Source organism: Corvus kubaryi, unplaced genomic scaffold (genome assembly GCF_017639235.1).
Source record: "Corvus kubaryi isolate FWS band 111438036 unplaced genomic scaffold, C.kubaryi_AGA036_p1.0 66, whole genome shotgun sequence".
Lineage (NCBI taxonomy): Eukaryota > Metazoa > Chordata > Aves > Passeriformes > Corvidae > Corvus > Corvus kubaryi.
Window position 1 is genome coordinate 11,436,128 of NW_024582054.1, and position 19,753 is coordinate 11,455,880.

The 19,753-nt window shown below is 41.3% G+C and overlaps 3 protein-coding genes across 4 annotated transcripts in view; all 3 read right to left on the reverse strand.

The window, feature by feature from the left end:
• Positions 1–210: 210 nt before the first annotated feature.
• Positions 211–4,489, reverse strand: SPTSSA (serine palmitoyltransferase small subunit A). The gene is made up of 2 exons (XM_042047350.1): positions 4,301–4,489; positions 211–1,480 (listed from the first exon to the last, which is right to left on the reverse strand). The coding sequence occupies exons 1-2, from the start codon at positions 4,401–4,403 to the stop codon at positions 1,377–1,379; spliced, it is 207 nt and encodes a 68-aa protein (XP_041903284.1). The 5' UTR covers positions 4,404–4,489; the 3' UTR covers positions 211–1,376.
• A 4,886-nt stretch (positions 4,490–9,375) lies between these two features.
• Positions 9,376–14,428, reverse strand: LOC121673731 (E2F associated phosphoprotein). Its single transcript, XM_042047349.1, has 6 exons — positions 14,307–14,428; positions 13,636–13,817; positions 12,899–12,997; positions 12,446–12,569; positions 11,496–11,615; positions 9,376–9,988 (listed from the first exon to the last, which is right to left on the reverse strand). Exons 1-6 carry the CDS (start codon positions 14,378–14,380, stop codon positions 9,727–9,729), a joined length of 861 nt encoding a protein of 286 aa, XP_041903283.1. The 5' UTR covers positions 14,381–14,428; the 3' UTR covers positions 9,376–9,726.
• Positions 14,429–14,665: 237 nt separating this feature from the next.
• SNX6 (sorting nexin 6) overlaps positions 14,666–19,753 on the reverse strand; it is a 41,565-nt gene continuing 36,477 nt past the window's right edge. For both annotated transcript variants that reach the window (XM_042047422.1, XM_042047423.1), the window contains one exon: positions 14,666–16,482. In XM_042047422.1, coding sequence (XP_041903356.1) covers positions 16,429–16,482 — 54 coding nt within the window. In that variant the 3' untranslated portion in view covers positions 14,666–16,428. The remainder of the gene's footprint in view (positions 16,483–19,753) is intronic.

Sequence of the window (19,753 nt, forward strand, 5' to 3'; positions counted from 1 at the left end):
ACACCTTTGAGAAAATTAAATAAAAGACAATATCTCTATAGATACTGGACATCTACAATTTCTGATGTCAACAGACGTTGCATAAAAGACATAACAGTACCTATTATTACTGGACCATTAAAATCACAGTTCTTTGGTCAAGTATCACTTTTGGAAAGTTCTGAGAAAAGCAAGCAGCACTCAGAAACACATTTAACTTCTCCAGGAAAGTTCTGCATCAAAGCTCTGCTTTTTAACTTTTATTTTTTAAACAACAACAACAAAAAAATTGTCCACTTAGGAAAGTTAAGTTGTCACCATCTTACATTTCAGAATACAAAACTGAAAAAAATCCCTATTAAAAAAAAGACAGGACTTCAGCCAAATATTCAGCTACTTATTGCTGTAATTGTAACTCAAGTCCATTGAAACCCCTATGTTTTGGTCATTTGTAGCGAAAACACGTTTGGAACACTAGCAGCAATAGAAAACCCCTTGAAAACCTAGACATAGTTAAACTGTTGAGTGAAAATCAGCAGAAACCATAGCTATTGGAACATAATAAAGCATCCTGTAAAAGTACAATTAAATTGGTAGCTAGAAAAACAGGGTTGATTTAAAGTGCTATCCCAAAGCCTTATGTGGGCCAATACCAGTAAAGGAAAGTCTGTTTCTCCTCCCACCCAGATAGAGCCCAGAACCACAGCACTACTTCAAACATAACGAATGCAGTCTTCACTCTGCTTGAATGCCTCATTTCCTCCTCCCTCCTCCAACAGGTAGAATACAGAAACTTGAAATAACTGCCAATTCCAAATTTAGGTGATATGCACAAATATACTGTTGAACAAAGTTTGGACAGCAAACAGTACACCTGAGTTCAGTCATACAAACTAACTTTTGTAAATAGCATTAGACTAATATATCCATGTCTCTAATATGAATCTAGATGTATTTTCTTACAAAAAGCATTAATAGAAATATCCAGGCAAATACATACCATACAATAGCAAAAGCTTTAAGCCCCATTTAATAAGATGACTTTCTGATTAAAAATAGAAGGCAATTAAGATTTACTCAAAATTACAATTAAGAAAAGCTTTCACAGTGCAATATTGAAACTGTCACAAAGTTAAGAAAATACTGATATCAAAGTACAATCACAATGTTAAAGTAGACAAAACTACTATACAAGGGCGTATCTTGTAAAATTAAAGGGAATGAACACAACACAGGGGACATCTCACGTCCCTGCTCTACATATCTCATTTCCTAGTCTTCAGAGTCATAATTGTGTCTTTCGGACATCAGTAGAAATCTTGTTAAAACTAAGAGGTTCATTCTTCTTTGTAGACCAGATTTCAAAGCCCAGTTACTTCTTGAAAATACGTTCTTCATCACTGCACAATTTCAAAGTAGTGCAATATTGCCATGATGTGCTGAGGCATGAACACATAGCCTGTGTACAGTGCCATTCCAACAATGGAAACTAACATGGAATCTGAATTACAGTTGAGGAAAAAAGCACTTGAAACAGAAACCGCACAAGACATCAAAAACTATAGCATTAAAATTTTAGTGGTTACTATCTTATAACATTATGTTTCTGAAACAACAAGATCAACTGTATTCGGCAATTATAAGCCACAGAAGAACCTAATGAACACTGAAAACCAGAATGCCAGTAGAAGCAATCAGCTGAATTGCAAAGGATGCCTTGCAAGTTATCCACTGCCTTGTCAGTGACACAAGAGGACAGGCCAGAGCATGGGAAGTGTGAGGGAGAACAGAAAGCGGGCACTGAGAAAATACACGTTTTCACATTCATCTTCTTAGATGTTGAGCAAGTCTTGCTGAAGCCAGCCCCATTAAGCCAAGCAGAAAAAAGTCAACCACCACAAAAATCCAAAACAAAACAAAACTACAATAATATGAGGATTTACTGAAAAAGTAGTTTACTTACTCAGTAAATTACTTTAGAAGTAAATCAGTATTTACTGAACAATACCATTCTTATTTGTGGATGACCTCCTTTTTAAGCAGACAGCATTGGGTGTTTTCTAACTACTTCACTCACAAAGCCTCAGAGCATCAGCATAGCTTTGACTCAAGGTGTGTACTTAAACGCAGTCATTAGTAGTTTACTATAGCAGATTACAATGCAAAATAAACTTCACATGACGCTATCAGCTAAAAAGTCTTCAGATGACCACTTTATTAGCTGAACTCCTAACAGGGAACTTTTGTAAAATTTATATAGAGAACTGAGACAATAGCTTATAAAGTATATGTACAGCTGTATTTTTGTCAAGCTCTAGGGGCTCTTGAAGCTTTATCTGAACAAATTCCGGCATCAGATTACTGAAAGATTATGGTTTCAAAAAGCTTAAGGTTTCAGAAATTCAGAAGTACTCAAAATTAATAAAAAACTGTTGATTTCGTCCAACTACCTGCAGAGATTCAGTAAACTTAGCCAGAAACACTGTAAAACACACTGGAGATTAACAAGCGTGATAAGACAGACAGCAGTACTCGGTTTCCACAGGTGAAACCAGAGGAGCTGTGCACGCTCTGCGCTTTCCTGAAATCAAGTCTCCACAGCACAAGCATAACAAGCGCTCTATGACCGACTCACCCACGGCAGAGCAGAGGTATGAGGTGTGCCTTTTAGAGCTGCTTGGTGTATTTATAGTCCCAGAAGATTATACAGCAAGAGATACTAAAATGAAGGTCAACTCATAAATCCACATTTCCCTATCAGTGCTCACTTCTGATACTGGAGCACAGGCAGCAGCATGACACGCAGCACAGCCACACACCATTAGTTCCCAAGGCCACTGTGTCTGCACTGCATCCATACAGCACCTGGCAGACATGGCCCACCTACAGCCAAAGCATCCACTTTGAGGACAAAAAACATTTTTGGTGATCTGAGATCAGAAGTGATACATGTGCCACTCCTTACATTTGTACACTATGTGGCAATTACAATATGAGCATTTTATGAAAGTAAACATGTACACACTTTCATTTACTTAAATATTTTGCACAAGGCAAAAAGGAAAAAAAAAATCATGATTAATATAATTGCAGGGAAAACAAAAATTAGGTTTCCTCAATAACACAGGCATGGCATAAAAGGAAGAACGTATGTTAACAAGGAATACAACAGAAGAACCCCTACCTGAACAATTGTGCACAGTAAGTCTATAAAAACATAGTATTCCTCTTTTCCAGTCATCTCCATTTCTACTGACTTGGCACAGGAAAAATAAAATGACTGACCACAGCACTGTAACTTGGGCAACCACTTTTATGCAACAAATATGAGTTTCTTTACAAAACTGAGCAGAATCTCAGCAAAAGCAGATTCTTGCTACTGCTTATACCCTTCTCTATGTTAATGTTTCAATTAATTTCTCTATCCGCCTCTCAGCATTAACTGGAGATGTCTCAGGGTCATTCGTACTGAGACATCATTTTAAGTCAAGATCAAAACAGTCACACTTCAGAGAAAAATACTTGCAATGCCATAGCAATACTTAAGAAAATGCACTGCCTGTAAAAAAGGGCCAGGTAAAGAAGAAAACCTATAAATAGTGTTTATACAGATGCCTTTACATGAGCATCTATCAAGTTCTTCCACTCTGAAACAGCCAAGCAAATTTACCAGCTCGAGGATTAAATACCCATGTAATAAAAGCTATGTGACAAAGCAGCATGAAACCCTAGGCTTCCCAGGTTTTGCAGCGTGCACATTTACTTTCCTCTAGGCAAAAATACAAAAGAAATCATTAAAGACACTTATCCTTAACAGAAAGCTCTGGATTTCAGTGCAAGAGACAGAACTACCACAACTCTAGAGATAAAAACTTATACCGGAGGAGAAACGGACTAGGCTGCCAGGCGCCCGGAGACGGCATGCGAAAACAGCAGAGTGAGGCTTATTCCCAGCTCGGGCAGCATGTTTGGAAGGGTGAGGAGCTGAGTCCCCGCCAGCAAGGTGGAGCCAAGCCTCGGTCCCAAGCGGACACCGCCGCCCCTCTGGCCGCGCTCGGCGCCTCAGGCCGGCTCGGCTCGGCTCCCCTCCCGGCCCGACTCTCCTCCACCCCCAGCAAGCCCCGCCGGCGGCAGCGCCCTCAGCACGACCACGGCCCGGGCGCTCCCCGAGCCCCGCGCAGGGCCGGCGGAGCCGCCACACCCGCCCGGAGGCCTTGGGGCAGCCCCGGAGCCACCGCCGGACACAGCACGGCAAGGAAGGGGGAGAGCCCCCGGCCCCGCACAAACCCCCCCCCGCCAGGCCCGGCCGGCAGAAGGATACTGAAGACGGTGCGCTCCCAGGGCTCCAGCATGTAGAGCGCGGTGACCAGCAGGTACTGGTAGTACAGCCACGACATCTGCTTCCACGCCGAGCCCAGAGCCATGGCGCTCCCCCGCCCGCCAGCGGCCCCGCGCCGGGCCCAGGCCGAGCAGAGACGGGGGCGGTGCAGCCGGGACCGCCCTCCCCCAGCCCCGCCCTGTGCTCGGGCGGCCGCGGCCGCCGGCAAGGAGGCGCCGCGGCCTGTGGGGTCGGCGCGGCGTGCTCCGGGCGCTCCCAGAGCCGGGGAGCACGGTGGGGGCACACACCGCTTCCCCGGCCCTCCCCGCTGAACGCCGACATCGGGCCCGAGCTGATTAAATTATACGGCTGACCTGAACATGGTAACCTCCCGGCCCGAGTCACACCGAGGAGATGGTGCTGCAACCTACTTTCTCTCATCCTGTTTAATCTAAATTGACGTTCTGGGAATCACGGAAGAGTCAAAGCCTGTGCTTGGCAGGGCCTAAGGGAGGCATGTTAAAAATTATCTGCACGAGTCTTCAGTTTCGTTCAATTGTCGGAGGGTAAAACCCACCTAAAAACGTGGCTCGGATAAATGCGACCTTAAGATCGGCCAGCTCTGGCGAGATTAATCCATATGAATAGGAAAAACAAAGAAGTGATAAGTCAACTGTTTACTGTGACTGTTCCTAACTTTGCACTACCCTAAGGCACTCGGAGACAGAAACCAGAGGGTGTGGGACACCCCTGCCCTGACTGCTATTTGGCCTAAGAGAAATTCCCAGAGACTGGTTTGGAACTTGGTGATTAGGAAGGCCCTTGGCAGTTTATGCTGACACTCTAGAAGACAGGTGTTGAAAGCCCGCTGGAAGGGGATGTACACAATCATCAGGCCTTAAATGAGCAGAGCATGTGTTGCAACTTCCAGGCACTGGGGCCAGGCCACTGGTCCAGACCACACATTCCAAGTGTGCACAGCATAGATTAGAAACTGGAATTGACCCACTATACTTACTCTGCTTAGTAAATCAATTTGCAGTAATGTCACTGAGCAATGTGATTCTGTCCTTGTAGCCATCCCACCCCTACCTTCACCTGTTCTATTTATCCAATGAAAAATAAGGAAATACAACCACAGGAGAATGCACATATGAGTTACTTATACAGCTGCAAAATACAACCACAGGACCAGGAGATAACTGTGAAAAAGAAAAGCAGCTGGCAAAACTTAAGACTGTACGATTTTGTGTACTATTTCAGGAATCTGAAATGGGATTTAATTCACCCTGAAGACATTTAGACACACCTTATCTGTGCAGTTTTATTTCAACACAAGGGGAAATGAGAGCATTCAGTTAACACTCCTACACAATGCCTACGGGAGCTGTTGCCACTATCCAAGTCTGCTGTTACTTGTTGCAGTTGCTGTTGGAGGAGTGCCCTGTTGGTGTTGCTGCTTGAGCACATGGTAGTAATCACGAAAGGCGCCTTTCTGTATAAACATGTCCAAAGTTCAAGGACAAATGGGGTATTCAGCACAAGTAAAGCATTACTCCCATTCAAAGCTGCAAGAACATTATCAACATGGAGCAAACAGGTCCAGTCCTCTCTGTTCCTGTGATTCCTAACAAGACGCTGTGCAATTCAAGTGGTAAGGCAAGCAAAATGCTTGCAGCAGCAAGAAAGGACCTGGGATGAGAGGAAAGGTAATGCCTAGAGGCATGCCAGCTTCAAAATGTACTACATCTGTCCTAACCTACCAGGTAGGCAGCCCCTTTTTTGGTATGGTGAATACTCATCAGAGTTTTTTTGCTAGTTAGCCCCTTAAGGAAATGGACATTATTCCTCTATAGTTTCCCTTCCTTCACCAGCTCCATTGTACCCCCGCTTACGGACTGTCATCACATAACTGATTTTTGTGATACCACCTGCATTGACACTTGAGCCCGTGAACTACATTCTCACGTGCTCATGTTTCCAGCAGGTCAGTGCAAACATCCTTAACCTGACACTACACACAGCCTTTGTGTTTCACCTGGAATGTGAAGAGAGCTAAATTGAGGCCAGCATGCTCTAGAGCAGACCATACTCCCTATTACATGTGCTCCTCCACAGTTCTACCAAGAAACAGTTCTTGATACATTCAAAATTTCCTGTATACACCTCTTGACTGGTGGCACACAGTAAGAATTTATCCCACTTCTGATGATCCCACAGCTGATACTGCAAGTTAGATATTTCACTAATGAGTCTGAATGTAGGTAGCAAAGATGAGATTGAAATCTTGTCTCATGCATACCCCAAGCCTCAGAACCAATAGAGCTCCATTTTGTTCATAGGTTGCATATGCAGAGGAAGGCACATCATACTGACCAACCACGTGTTCAGCAGCTGCATCAACAGTTCTCTACTTCATTAGGCAGAGGCTAAGTTTCTGCTGATTTGATAATATAATTCAGTGCTTTTCTCACGTAATCCTGACAGAAGAACCAGGATGTTTATTTCTTCCTAATCTCATGTAACAGCATAGAATGAGTATGTGTGGATTAGTAAAATACCACACCAGGGACTACAAAAGGTAACAAAAGAGTTAGAAGGTTTTATTATAATCTAAGGCACAAAAGATGCTATTCAGGTTCCTATCTCCTAAGTTCAAATATTTCTGACAATTCCTCAAAGCACATATAACTAGTTACTCCCAGTACTATTATGAGAAAAAACACAAAGATGAGATTTTTTTTTTTCCAGACAGACCCTTGTTCAAAGTAGAGTGAAAAAAAATCAGGCTATAAAGAGATGTTAATTACTAATAAAAAACAAGAGTTCACCTCTTGGGCACACACCTGAATGGAGACCGGGAAAATCCAGTATTAAAAATACAGTGGCTTCATAAACATAAATACCAAGTAGCAGAAGCTCTTTGTGCTTCCATAAAAAAGCTGTAAATCTACTAAAGAAACAGAAAAAGCATACAAACTAGTTCTATGGTAATAGATCTGACTGTAAATTTCTTCTTAAAATGTGTCATCATAAGGAAAAAGGACAATAAAGTCCAGTACTTTCTTCATATACATATTTACATGTACAACATTTAGCTGTATTGCTGGGCATTAATATGTTGATTTACACGATCAGTGGCAGAACACTCCATGCCAGCAAAATCAATGTAAACTCATCTTCCACTCTGTATAAAGGAAAGTTTCAATTTTTTGAGAGCTTAATGAACCAAAAATCCAAATATCATTACAATCTATCAGTGTCCTGGTTTTGGCTGGGATGGAGTTCATATTCTTGTCAGTAGCTTGGATTTAGTATGAGAATAATGTTCTCATGAACACCCTGATGTTTTGGTTGTTGCTAAATTAAGTACTAAGGCCCAAACAACAGGCCCTGAGCCAAAGTTAACCTCTAGATGAACATTCCAACCAAATGTTATATATATATTCGCTCATTAACAAAGTATTGTTATATGTATTCATTTATTGGCAAAACATTTATTTACCTTTCCATATCTAGAAACCAGATAAGCCCACATCTGGCCTTACTAGAGGGGTATGGGGTCAAAGACAACTCCCTTGGTTCCTCCTGGAGCCCTGGTGGGGCTTTAGGGGAAAGCAAACAGAAGAATGAAATCAGAAATTATGTCAGCTTGTTTGTTTAACAGTACAAAATCTGGGCTACTGTCACAGTTAAATTGGGGGAGCCTCGTGGCCTGCAAGGTGGACACACTGCTGGAGTTCCATTACCAGGCCTGGTTCTCCAGTCCTTTGCCCCACAGTTGATGTTTGGAGGGCTTGGATGATGGTCAAGTATTAGGGTAACTGGTGATATATCTTTCTTAAATCACTATAGGCATTCTTTCGTAGTAACAATTAGGTGCATTGCTTATCCTTGTGTAATTGTTTCCTAAGGATTATGTGCATCGCTTAGTCTATGCTTTTGTGATTCTTTGCAGTTTTGCATTATAGTAATTTACACTATTCCTTAAGTTGGTGTTGGTTTGTGTCTGTGTCTCTGACCCTACTCACTGGCAAAACACTAGGTGGTACTTAGGATAAGTCAAGGACTTTTCAGTGTCTCATGCTCTGTCAATGAGGAGCTCCACAAAAAACTGGGAGGGAGCATGGCCAGGACAAGTGACCAAACTGGCCAAAGGGATATTCCATACTCTAGAATATCATCATGCCCAGTATATAAACTGGGAGAGTTACCTGGAAGGCACATGATTGCTGTTCAGGGACAAGCTGGCTGTCGGTCAGCAGGTGGTGAGCAGTTGTGTTGTTGCGGTGGGTTGACCCTGGCTGGACACCAGGCACCCACCAAAGCTGCTCTGTTATTCCCCTCTGCATATGCACAGGGGAAATACAGAAAAAGGTTCATGAGTTAAGGATTGGGAGAGCTCACTCCCCAAATACCACCATGGGCAAAACACACCGAACTTGGGGATATTAACTGGACTTATTACTAACAAAATCAGAGCAGGATAATGAGAAATACAATAAATCTTAAAAACACTTTCCCCCAACTCTCCCTCCTTCTTGGGCTCTACTTCCTCCCCCGCCAGCAGTGCAAGGGGACAGGAAATGAAGGTTACAGTCAGTTCATCACTCATTGTTCCTGCCACTGCTCCAGGAGAAGTCCTTCCCCTGCTCCAGTGCGGACTACCTTCCACAGGAGACAGTACTCCACAAACTTCTCTAACATGAGTCCATCCCACAGGCAACAGTTCTTCCCAAACTGCTCCTATGTAGGTCTTTTTCTATGAAGTGCAGTCCTTTAGGTACAGCCTGCTCCAACATGGGTCCACCACAGGGTCACAAGTTCTACCAGAACACTTGCTCTAGTGTGGGCTCCTCTTGCCACGGGTTTTCAGGTCCAAATTTTCCTCCCCGCTGGGGGAGGGGGTGGGAGGAGTGAGCAAGCAGCTGTGTGGCTTAGTTGCCAGCTGGGGTAAAACCGTAACACAGATTACATGTGTGCAAATCTACCAAGAACAACAGCCTAAGCACATCAAACATCCTGACTGAAAGCTGTATATCCCTTGCTATAAATATAACCAATGCAGCTGTGGAAAATCAGTTACTATAGTATTTATTCCAAGAAGCAGTTCTAATACACACTGAGATAATTAATGGATTGTATATATACAGGGAATGATTATAATATACAGATCTTACATGGTATTTACAAAATTTTTAATCCCCAATGATTCAACTGCCTGATGGTGGGAAAGAATACTGCTCTCAAATACATGCAGTTAACCGTATGCCCTTTACAAACTTTGCAAAAAGTCCAACCATTATAAAGTTCTCAGATGATAATGTACATTTACAAGACCACATTTTAAAAAGGCTAGCGTGCCTGCATTTCTAACACTTCCCATGCTCTTAAAAACAGCACAGGATTTTTCCCCTGGCATTTGCACATTAGGAGTGGCTGGCCAGAACATTGAAGAAGTGAAAAACTTCATCTTTATCCATTACTGCTACTTCAGTTGAACATTCAGTACATAATACCGGATGATAAACTTCCTCTTCTTCTTGATTTGATTGTATAGAGCCAATTTCTTTGCTGTGCTTCATTTTCTTACTTCTCTTTACCTTCTTTCTGTATTTCAGTATTTCCTCTTTGTTAACAACACAGTTCATCACAAACATTGCTCTGTACTGTGTTTTGTAAGATTCATGTCTATGGAGAAGGGAAGAAAATGCAAGTCATACCATACACAACTCTGCTTCCAAGAAATCTGTTATCACCATTGAAAATGGGATTAAAGATAGGAAGTAACATGCCAAAGGGCTGAAAGCCAAATAAATAGGAATTTTATAAACAGAAGTCACAGCTACAAAAATAATAAAAACATAGAATTGCAGCCATCTGTTGTTTTTTTTTTAAGGCATTTAAAAAAAATACTGGCTGTTGCTGAAAGAAACACTCTGGAGTACAATGGTATTGGTACTGCAGAATTATGCATTGCTACATATAGCTGATAATAGGCAAAAGATCAGGAAGCTGTGAGTGCAAATGACTCAACTACTGGCACTGACATCCTAAAATGTCGTGCAAGTCTGAAATTCCTTATTTATAAATAACAACATTGACACATCACATTAGAAGACACATGTCTATAATAAAACATAAAACAAAATTTCAGCTGTCATCAGCCTTAACAACTGTATATCTGGAGTATGTAGCAAAATTCAGTGCTGTAGGCCAATTTAATGCTATGTCCCTCGGGCTGCAACTTTACAGCAGCCTAAACCAACATAACAGTGGCTATAGAAGTCCAGTCTCAAATTCTGCTGGCTTACTGCTTGTATGACACTGTGCTATTTCAGTTTATTAAACCCAGGAAAGACCAGTCTGACAATAAAAATAGGGAGTTTTCTGTCATCTTAGCAAACTGAAACACTGAACTATAGAACAGGGTCAAGAAGTACCAGAGCCAGCAAAGCAAAAAACAGGACCAGTACTTAGATGATTTTAGGCTGCTGTGGAATTTTATCCTCAATCACCAAAAATACTCAATAAATGACAGGTAGTTTATTCCTCATTTCAGAAGATTTCTTTCTACTTTACTCCCAGTTCTAGAGTCCTTTCCTTAGCATGGGTTAGCAGCACTAACCAGGCCTGCAATGCAGTCAGACACTGAAGACTGGCAAAACACACTGTGGAGTCTCACCTAAATACCTTCCTGGCACTTTTAAATGTAACTACACTCAAAACACTTTTAAATGTAACTGCTAAGACTCAAACCAAGTATGAATACGCTATCTTTATTTTGCTTAATCCTCCTTTAACAAGGCACTTTTAGACAAAAATAACCTGGAATAGTTTTACGCCTCTAAACATCAAGCCAAAATATATATAAGTAAGTATCTCTAAAAACCCCAATCTACCTAAAATGCCTGTTGAGTCTCCATGGTTATTATTTTTTTGAAAAATTTACCTTCTCCACTATGCTAACATTCCACCCTATTCTTCCACATCTCCACACTGCAGGTTAAACTGATCATCATTCTTACAAACCAGCATCCAACCCTAAATCTGATTCACATCTACCTGCCTTCTCTTTATTAGGGCAACCTTGCATGACGGAATTGATAAAAATCCATGATCAAATTGAATAAACTAATACTACTACTACCGAAAAAAAGACATTACAAAAAGACCCCTTATTGTTCACTGTTGTTACCTCTGGCAGTCCAGGCATAATGTTGTCATGCAAGCAGGGCAATTCAGAACAGCATCGCTATTTGGAACAGGTGCAGGTTTTGCCTGCCGCTGCTGCGGTGCTCTTCTCTGGTTACGGTACCTACCAGTTCGAGAGAGGAGGAAGGGGAGACAAAAAGTGAAATGACATGCCCTTGCTGTTGGTCATATCAATTCAACTGTCAAACCTTTCTTTGCATTAAAGTACACCAATTAATACTTGGCTCCGTCTAGACACCTTTTTCATTAACCCAAAGAACATAAATGATAAGGTGAGGGGAAAATATACCAGTGTCATTTCATTTACAGAGTATTTTCATTTGGTGAGACAAATACATCTGGCATGAGCATTTGTGCCTAATAACCCTCTCCTCTAACAAGGCAGGTGTCTCAAGTGCTATCTCTGCAGGCAACATACATCATCTTATGCAATATATGTATGTGGAAAATTTTACCCCTGGTGAAACAAACATTTTTCTACTTCAACCTTCAAAAAACCCTCACTAAAGCAGCTTTGTATTGTTCCTGTTTTTTCTGAACATTCTGTGGCTTGCTAAATTCAGAGTTTTCCAAAACCGGAAATACAGTATTTATCAGAAACAGATATTAATCAGCAATCAAATTATCTTGCAATATTTTAATTCATAGCATGGTTGTTCGATGAGATCTACAGACAAAACTGGCTTACAGAATTTGGAAATCCTGATTTTAAAAGTTTTGAAGTTTTGTATAGTTTTGAAGACTCAACCTCCATTACATACACCTAAACCATTTTACAGGCTTTTAAGTTTCCTATGCTGTAAGTTATATATAAAAAATAGTTCCGCTGCATGGACTTGACAGCATTGGCTTTTTCTCTATATTTACCATTTTCATTTAAAATTTTCAGTTGATGTTAAGCATCTTACAATTCAAGTATTTATGGTTGCTTACCCTCTCCTCTGTGAATCTACCCACTCTTGGTCTCTACTGTCTTCTTCTGGGTCATACAGCAGCTCATCATTGGAAAGAATCCGGCGTTGCTGATGTTTTCTGTTTTTACGGACATCCTGTGTATCTGAAAAATTTGTGCAAGAACGTGTTACAACCATCCGACACAAATTATCAAAAGATACAATTTCCAATTTTCATTTTCCATCCTTGCAATAAATCTAAACTGAAACTTAAAGGCCTGGCTCATCGCTCCTCCAAGAGCATGACACCAAAGCATTACACTGGGATACATAATAAAACTGCAGGAACTACACTGAGATCATACAGGCTGGTAATTACCCTGCAAAATGCTGCCTTCAAAAACAGCCTCTTGACACCCCCAAGAGGATTTTACAGGATCTGAGAGAGTGAGTGGTACTATAAAGATGCCCTCCTCTCGCCTCTATCATTTACCTATTTTATCTTCATCCTCTGAATCAGAATCAAAATAAATGTCATCATAGTATTTTGAAGTGCTGGCAGATCCAGTCAGCCCAGTACTTGAGGAAGTACCTACAACTGAAATCAGAAGTGGTAAGGACACTCCACTAAAATGACAGGAAGTATGTAGCCCAGAACAAACCTTTACTTTCAAGTTACTCCGTCCAGAGTGCTCTGTTCTACCTGGGTGTGTTAAGTAACAGCTCTCCCAAATTATTCCCACACCCTTGTCATTCACATCACTTGTGTTACTTCATTTATAGCCATTCTCAGAGCAAAGCTGCTCCCCCTCCCTTGAAGTTGAACCTCAGGTACAGTTTGATGGAAAGTTTCTCCCAACACTCCCTTCAGACACAGAGGACACTACATTAAATATGCCTGTCTCTGCCCTACATAATACACACAAGACATCTTTACTCACATGAAAGAAGTACAGGTGTGGCACATTGTTTCACAAACTTTGATTACAATAAAATTAACTAAAAAAAGTCCCCCAAAATTTCAGGGCCACAGAAGTTCAAAAAAGACCTAGATAAACTGCCAAGCAGTCACAGTCACTTTGCAACAAAACTGCTATTTTGTGCTGTATGGATGTGGTGGTGTAAATATTGCTATGTACTCTCAACTACACAACCAAAACGTAAAGATGATTTGGCCACTAAGACATAATTCATGATTTCATACGCAAACAGATGTTAAGCGTGATTTACCCATTTCTGGTGATTTCCATTTGCCTTCCATAGTCTTCATGGTGGTGTTCAGTTCTGCTTCCATCTCCTTTTGGAACTCATCATCACTGGAAGACTCGCTCTCCCCCGTCAGGCACTCCCGTATCAGCTTCCGCTTCTGGTCAGGAGTGCCATGTAGGAGCACATCCACCTCATCCTCTGAGCTACAAACATTTAAGTGTTACACACCTAATTATTACGAATAGGCTAAAACGTGGACATAGTCACTTGGAGAACGAATATCTGAATTGTGTGGGGGCACTGGAAAGCATTTATTCCTACGTTTATTGGCAATGTACATATTAAAACATTTTATTAGCTTAGTGATATTAAAACTCCAGTTTAAACGCAAAGGAGCTTCAGCCGACTGCGTGCGGCCTGCCGCGATCCCCTGCAACTCTCGCTCGGCACAGGAAGCTGTGCGGTCAGGAATATACGCCGGTTTCAAGGAAATCGCCAGGGCTGGTGCGAGGCCGATCCTCCTGCACTTCGCAGGCAGCCCGGGGCCGGCACCTAGGGTCGGGCGAGAGCCGCGGCACCCACGGCTTGGCACCGCCAGCGTCGCTCCGCGCCCGGGCCAGGACACGCCAGGCGGCGAGCGGGGCCCGCCGCCGCCGGCCCGAGCCCACCCCCCGGCCGGCAGCTCCAGGCACCTGCTGAGCGCTCGTTCCTCGTCGCTGGGCTCCTCCACCACGTACGGGTCGTCCTCCTCCCGCAGGCGGCTCATGGCTGCGCCGCCGCCGCTCGCCCGCTGCCGCAGCCCCGCCCCTTCCGGGCGCCCCCGCGACTTCCGGCGGCCGAGCCCCGCCCCGCCCCGCCCGGAAAAGGCGCCCCCGCCGCCAAGGGCCGGGCCAGAGCGGGCCCCGGCGGCTGCGGGGCCGCCCCACAGCGAGCACCGGGCAGGCGGGTCTTCTCCCTTTTCTCCTTGGAGCTGCAAGTCCTCGGGTCACGTTTTAAGCACTTTTTTCCAGAGTTACAGAGTTAGAGCTTTAAGAGACACACCCAATACCAAGAGGCTTGGAAAAAATTTAATGATTTAGTAACACTCAACAGCGAGGACTAATCTAAAAACTGTTCCCACATCCTACTTAAAATATTTACAATATTGTTAACTATATATACATTGTCATCTTTGTCCCTTATAGTCTATTTATAGATGAGTTCCTTAGGAATTATACCTGTTACATCTGAAGATGAACAGCACAGTATTGTAGTAGGGATTGCTGGGAATACTCTCTGTACTAGGTAAGTTGCCAAGAGCCACTGGGCACTGGTCATGGAAGCCTGAGGTGATGAGTACACAAATAAACGCACAATGCAAAGTTCTCTGCCTTTGCAGTGTTTTAATGTGCAAGGCAGCAGGGTAAGTATACTATACTGCAATGCACCCTATTTGAGGAAAACAAAACAAACCACGCACCTGTGTGTGGCAGTACAGGGCATCTGTAATCACAGAGACATTGACTTACACTGATCTGCATTTCCAACCATACCATTCACCCAAAATTCGATGCTCCACTGAAGGCCTACAAACACACACAAAGCAGCAATCCCACTGTGAAGAGCGATTCATCAAGTCAAGCCTAATTTTATGACATCCTGAAATTACACAACATAACAGCACCTCTGAAAAAGGTTCATGGTTCAAGTAAGAGAGACCCATCATTACAACTAATGATATTGGATTCACAGCTCTATGTCTTAAGTCCAGTTAGCAGAATGAGATTCTTTTCACACATTCCTTTATAGGGAATACCTTCATTTTTTTCCTGAAGCAAAATGTTTTATCTGTATCACAGTGGGGCAGTATTACTTTTCACTGATAGTTTATGCACCTTCTGAACTCCCTTCTGCTACTGTTTCCCCTTTCCGGGAAGAAATCCAAGAGGTTCTATCAAATGTATTTCTGCCAAAGAAATTGCAGAGTCAGCCACTAAGCTCGAAACAATTTAGGTACACTGGACTGGAAAGTCACAGAGAAACAGATAAAACCTGAGAATGCAAGTGAAAAAGTACTGGGCAAGTAGTGTCAGACCAATCCAATACTTAGTCAAAGGTTTTTACATGGTGAATCGAGAAAAAAACAAATTAATCTAATTTACTAGAAAATACTAAGCTTACAGATGATACAGTGTCTTCATGATTTTAGAAAAATCACTGATTTCATGGTTTATTTTACAATAATTTGATTAGTCTACAAGTTAAGGCAAACATACTAATGCATCTGCTTTTCTTTTTAAATCATAGTTATAAAGGTTACACAAAGTTCTCCAAAATTTCTAAGAAATGTTCACAATTCAAAAAAAGATAAGTTTTTTGATATAAGTACATGGAAAAAAAACTAAGACAGTGTATACAATGTCATTATAGTAACAATATTCAAATATCTAATGGTAATATTTAGGCCATTTGAACAATGTGCTTCAAATGGTGAACTTCAGAAATTACTTACAAAGGTAAATAAGATTGCAGCCGTATCATAATATTTGTAACATGAACATTATTATATTGGCTATTTTCACAAAACCCGAGCATTTGGTTTCTGAACAATGAAAGCATATAATGATTAAATAAACATGAATATGTATGTATAACAAGTATGCCGTTCATATAGTCTGGAGCTACTTTCAGGTGTTTAATTCTTTTGAAAGAAGAAGCTTGCTTATGTGCACTTTGTCAAATGTTTTCTCCAGGGAACTGTAAATGCCTATTTAAAGTCATGAAAACAAAATCCAGAGGAGGGCAGCCCTTGTTAGTGGGAGGACGGAACGTAGCTTATGTGTCACCATTTAACACTGCCAGGCAGCTCTGCAGAAGTTGTAAGTTACCCTGTAAAAATAAAGAAAAATATCACCACATTTGTCTTCTTTCTTTTATGCTTGTAACAGAACAATGTTTTTTAAATAGCAATGACACCACTAAAAAAGAACAGACAGGATTTAAGCTTATGGGAAAATATATTGTGTCATGGAAATTAACAGAGCCAATTTGAGATTCAAAAATAAGCACTTAATGCCTTTCATGTTTCTTCCTAGAGGTCTAGTCTGGCCACAAAAGCTATTCACTGCAGAGCACCCTCAGCAATGGAATTCACAGTTGCAAAGTTAAAATTTTTTTATATAGAAGTACCATTACTCTGTCTCTAGAATGAGACTCCAAAAGCTTAAGTATTCATGTGTTTCACTGAATACTGTATTCATTGACAAGTATTAAACAATTTATAGCACTCAGGATCTCCTCGCGTATAGCAGCCATCAGAGCTGACAGCTTTGTTCAAGGAGGAGACCTTGTCAGAAAGACAGCAGAGTGATTTACATGCTTAGCCAGGTGATTTAGCCATCAGAGTTGAGTTTAGTCATTAGAAGTGATTATCAGAACATTAACTCAACTCTAAGCCAAGCTCTGGCCTTCTTTCCAAACACGGTTTTTAATCTTATTTAAAGCATTCTGACTCTACCATAGAAATATACAGACTGATTTTCAGGTATCTGAATGAATCTACAGAACTGATACCCTTGTGAATTTAGCAAATGTGACTACCAAGCCAGAATTTACTTTGCAGGAAAAAAAACTACCACAAAAAACCAAAACGACCCAGTATTCGTATGTGCATTCATTTATGTTTCCATCACTTAAAACTACTAGCTATTCACTATGAAATACCTGTACTAGATTTGTTCCCAAATCTGAAATCTCTATGTAAGAAAAAAATGTTGGGCTGTTGACAGTGTTAAGAGTAATTCATATCAGGTTCAGATAAAATGCAGGAACAAAGCAGTCTGAATGCCCAGTTATGAACACAGAAGGAACTGCTGACTTCTAAAAAACTTTTTGCATCAAAAAGGAAACATATAAAGAAAACTTCAGACACACCAAAGCATGTGATTTGCATGCCTTTCATAAACAGTCCACAGAAGTCCTTAAGAATTTGTAATTTTTTCAGTTAGAAGCACTCCAAGTGACCTGTGATAGATAAGCAGGACATTCATCCCTCAGCCCCAAAAGGTAAATCATAATTCTATGCCCCATTTGGGTTCTTATAATCCAGATTAAGCAATTAACTGATTTAAAGGTTTGAAAGCAGATTCCCAGTTAGGCCTACTAAATCCTTCTCAGTCTTATCCAGAAGGCAGCAATTTCAGTAACAACTTCAGCAGCTTTTTTGTCTTTTCATGTCTATTATGGCAGAGGACAGTCACAAGCTATTTTTTAGAAGGCTTGTAATTCGGTGACATTAGTAAATTCTATATAAGAGCAAGATACATGGGGACTTGGTGGCCCATCTTTGTGGTATACAGGACTCATAAATCTAAGGTCTCTGTTACTGAAAAGCTGATTATTGACTGTAATGAACTAATGAATTGAAAAGAATACTTCAGTCTGAAGTCTTCAGTCTTCAAATGGAATACTTCAATCTGACTTCTATACTTATGGACTGCACAAGTTACCTATAACTGAAGTGTGACAATACTCATTTGGCCATCTTATTACAGAAGCATGAAGTATATTTGTAATTTACAGGCCATTATGTAGCACTCTCAAAAAAAAAAAAAAAAAAAAGATGCTACCAAGACATCTGTGCTGGTTTCGCCTGTGGTAGAGTTAATTTTCTTCTCAGTGGCTAATAGGGGATGTGTTTTGGATTTGTGCTGAAAATGGTGTTGATAATATAGAGGTGATGTCGTTATTGCCAAGCAGCTCTTACTCTGCCTTTTCTGCTCCTTGTACTGGCACACTGGAAAAGTGGCTGGGGGTGCATGGAAGGGGGCACAGCTAGGACAGCTGACCCCCAGTGATCAAAGCGATATTCCAGACCATATGACATCACGCTTGGTATATAAGGTGGGGGAAATAAGAAGGAAGAGGGAGGCATTCAGAGTGTTGTCTTCTCAAGTCACTGTTCCACATAATGGAGCCCTGCTCTCCTGGAGATGGCTAAACAACCTGCCTTGCCTATGGGAAGCACTGAATAAAGTCCTTGCTTAGCTTTGCTTATGTGCACGGTTTTTCCTTTCCCTGTCAAACTGTCTTTAACTCAACCCACAAGTTTTCTCACTTTTCTGATTTTTAGTTGCCAGCTGGAGGTTAAACCACCACAACATCCTTTACACCTCAGTCATTTCCACACTAAGCCAGCCAGTCTACTAAACTTTTCCAAATAAGCACGTAATTCATTTTCATTAGATCAGATTTACAAAACTCACAAGAACCACCTTATTTAAATTATAATAAATCAAGGACAATAGAAGCTGTGAGCCATTACTCTTTGTGGCTGCAGTATCTGACATACTTACATCAGCACAGCTTGAGAAAGTCCTATACCTTCAGATTCAGAAAAGTGTTTCTTGCCAGCTCACACTCCTAAGCTGTAGATACTAAAATTATTGGCAGAACCACAGTGACAGAAACATCCTTTTCAGGAAAGAAAGAATTACTGACAAAACATTTCATCAAATCCCTTAGCACTGCATTTTGCTTACTTCCTTGTTCTGTCAGTTCCAGACATCTGTTGCTAGTAACACAAGAAATTCTTTTTCCAAAAAACCCATAGAGGCAAGAGTGTACATCTTAATATTTGTGGAAAAGATATGTTTCTTTTTATTTATATGAAGAAAGTGGCTATCTTACTCAGTTACAATTCATATGTCAAAAGATTCTAAAAGTACAGCCAAGGCTATGAGTGCTCTAAGTATATGATTATAACCTTAGCAGTTTCACCAGCTATCAAACCTCCCTTCTTGAACATTAAGTCCAACACAGGAATACCTCAAAATCCAACCATTTAAAATACTGAACAATACACCAAATGCAGCTTTTGCACCAAAATGGTCAAACACTTATTCAGGTCTTACATTAGTTACAGCTGCATGAAGTCATGAAGAAACACAAAAGCTAGCAAAACAGAAGCTAAAGCATTACCTAGGGAGATAAACAGCCAGAATGGCCATAGAAAAAGAAACATCAGTATGTTTAGTGTAGGTCAGAGACCAATGACAATCTAAAGCTTCCGTTTGGCAGCTATTCTAAATAAATCTAGGGTACATGCTGCTGCTAAGAAGGCAGCTCTCTTTTACTGCCAGACCCTCCCAGCCAAAACTGT

Coding starts and splice junctions, on each gene's coding strand:
- SPTSSA (XM_042047350.1), bottom strand. CDS start 4,403: ATGGCTCTGGGCTCGGCGTGGAAGCAGATGTCGTGGCTGTACTACCAG. Junction 1,481..4,300: donor CTGGGAGCGCACCGTCTTCA/GTATCCTTCTGC, acceptor ACTGTAATTCAG/ATTCCATGTTAGTTTCCATT.
- LOC121673731 (XM_042047349.1), bottom strand. CDS start 14,380: ATGAGCCGCCTGCGGGAGGAGGACGACCCGTACGTGGTGGAGGAGCCC. Junction 12,570..12,898: donor AGAGGATGAAGATAAAATAG/GTAAATGATAGA, acceptor CAAATTTTTCAG/ATACACAGGATGTCCGTAAA. Junction 11,616..12,445: donor GTAGATTCACAGAGGAGAGG/GTAAGCAACCAT, acceptor TCGAACTGGTAG/GTACCGTAACCAGAGAAGAG.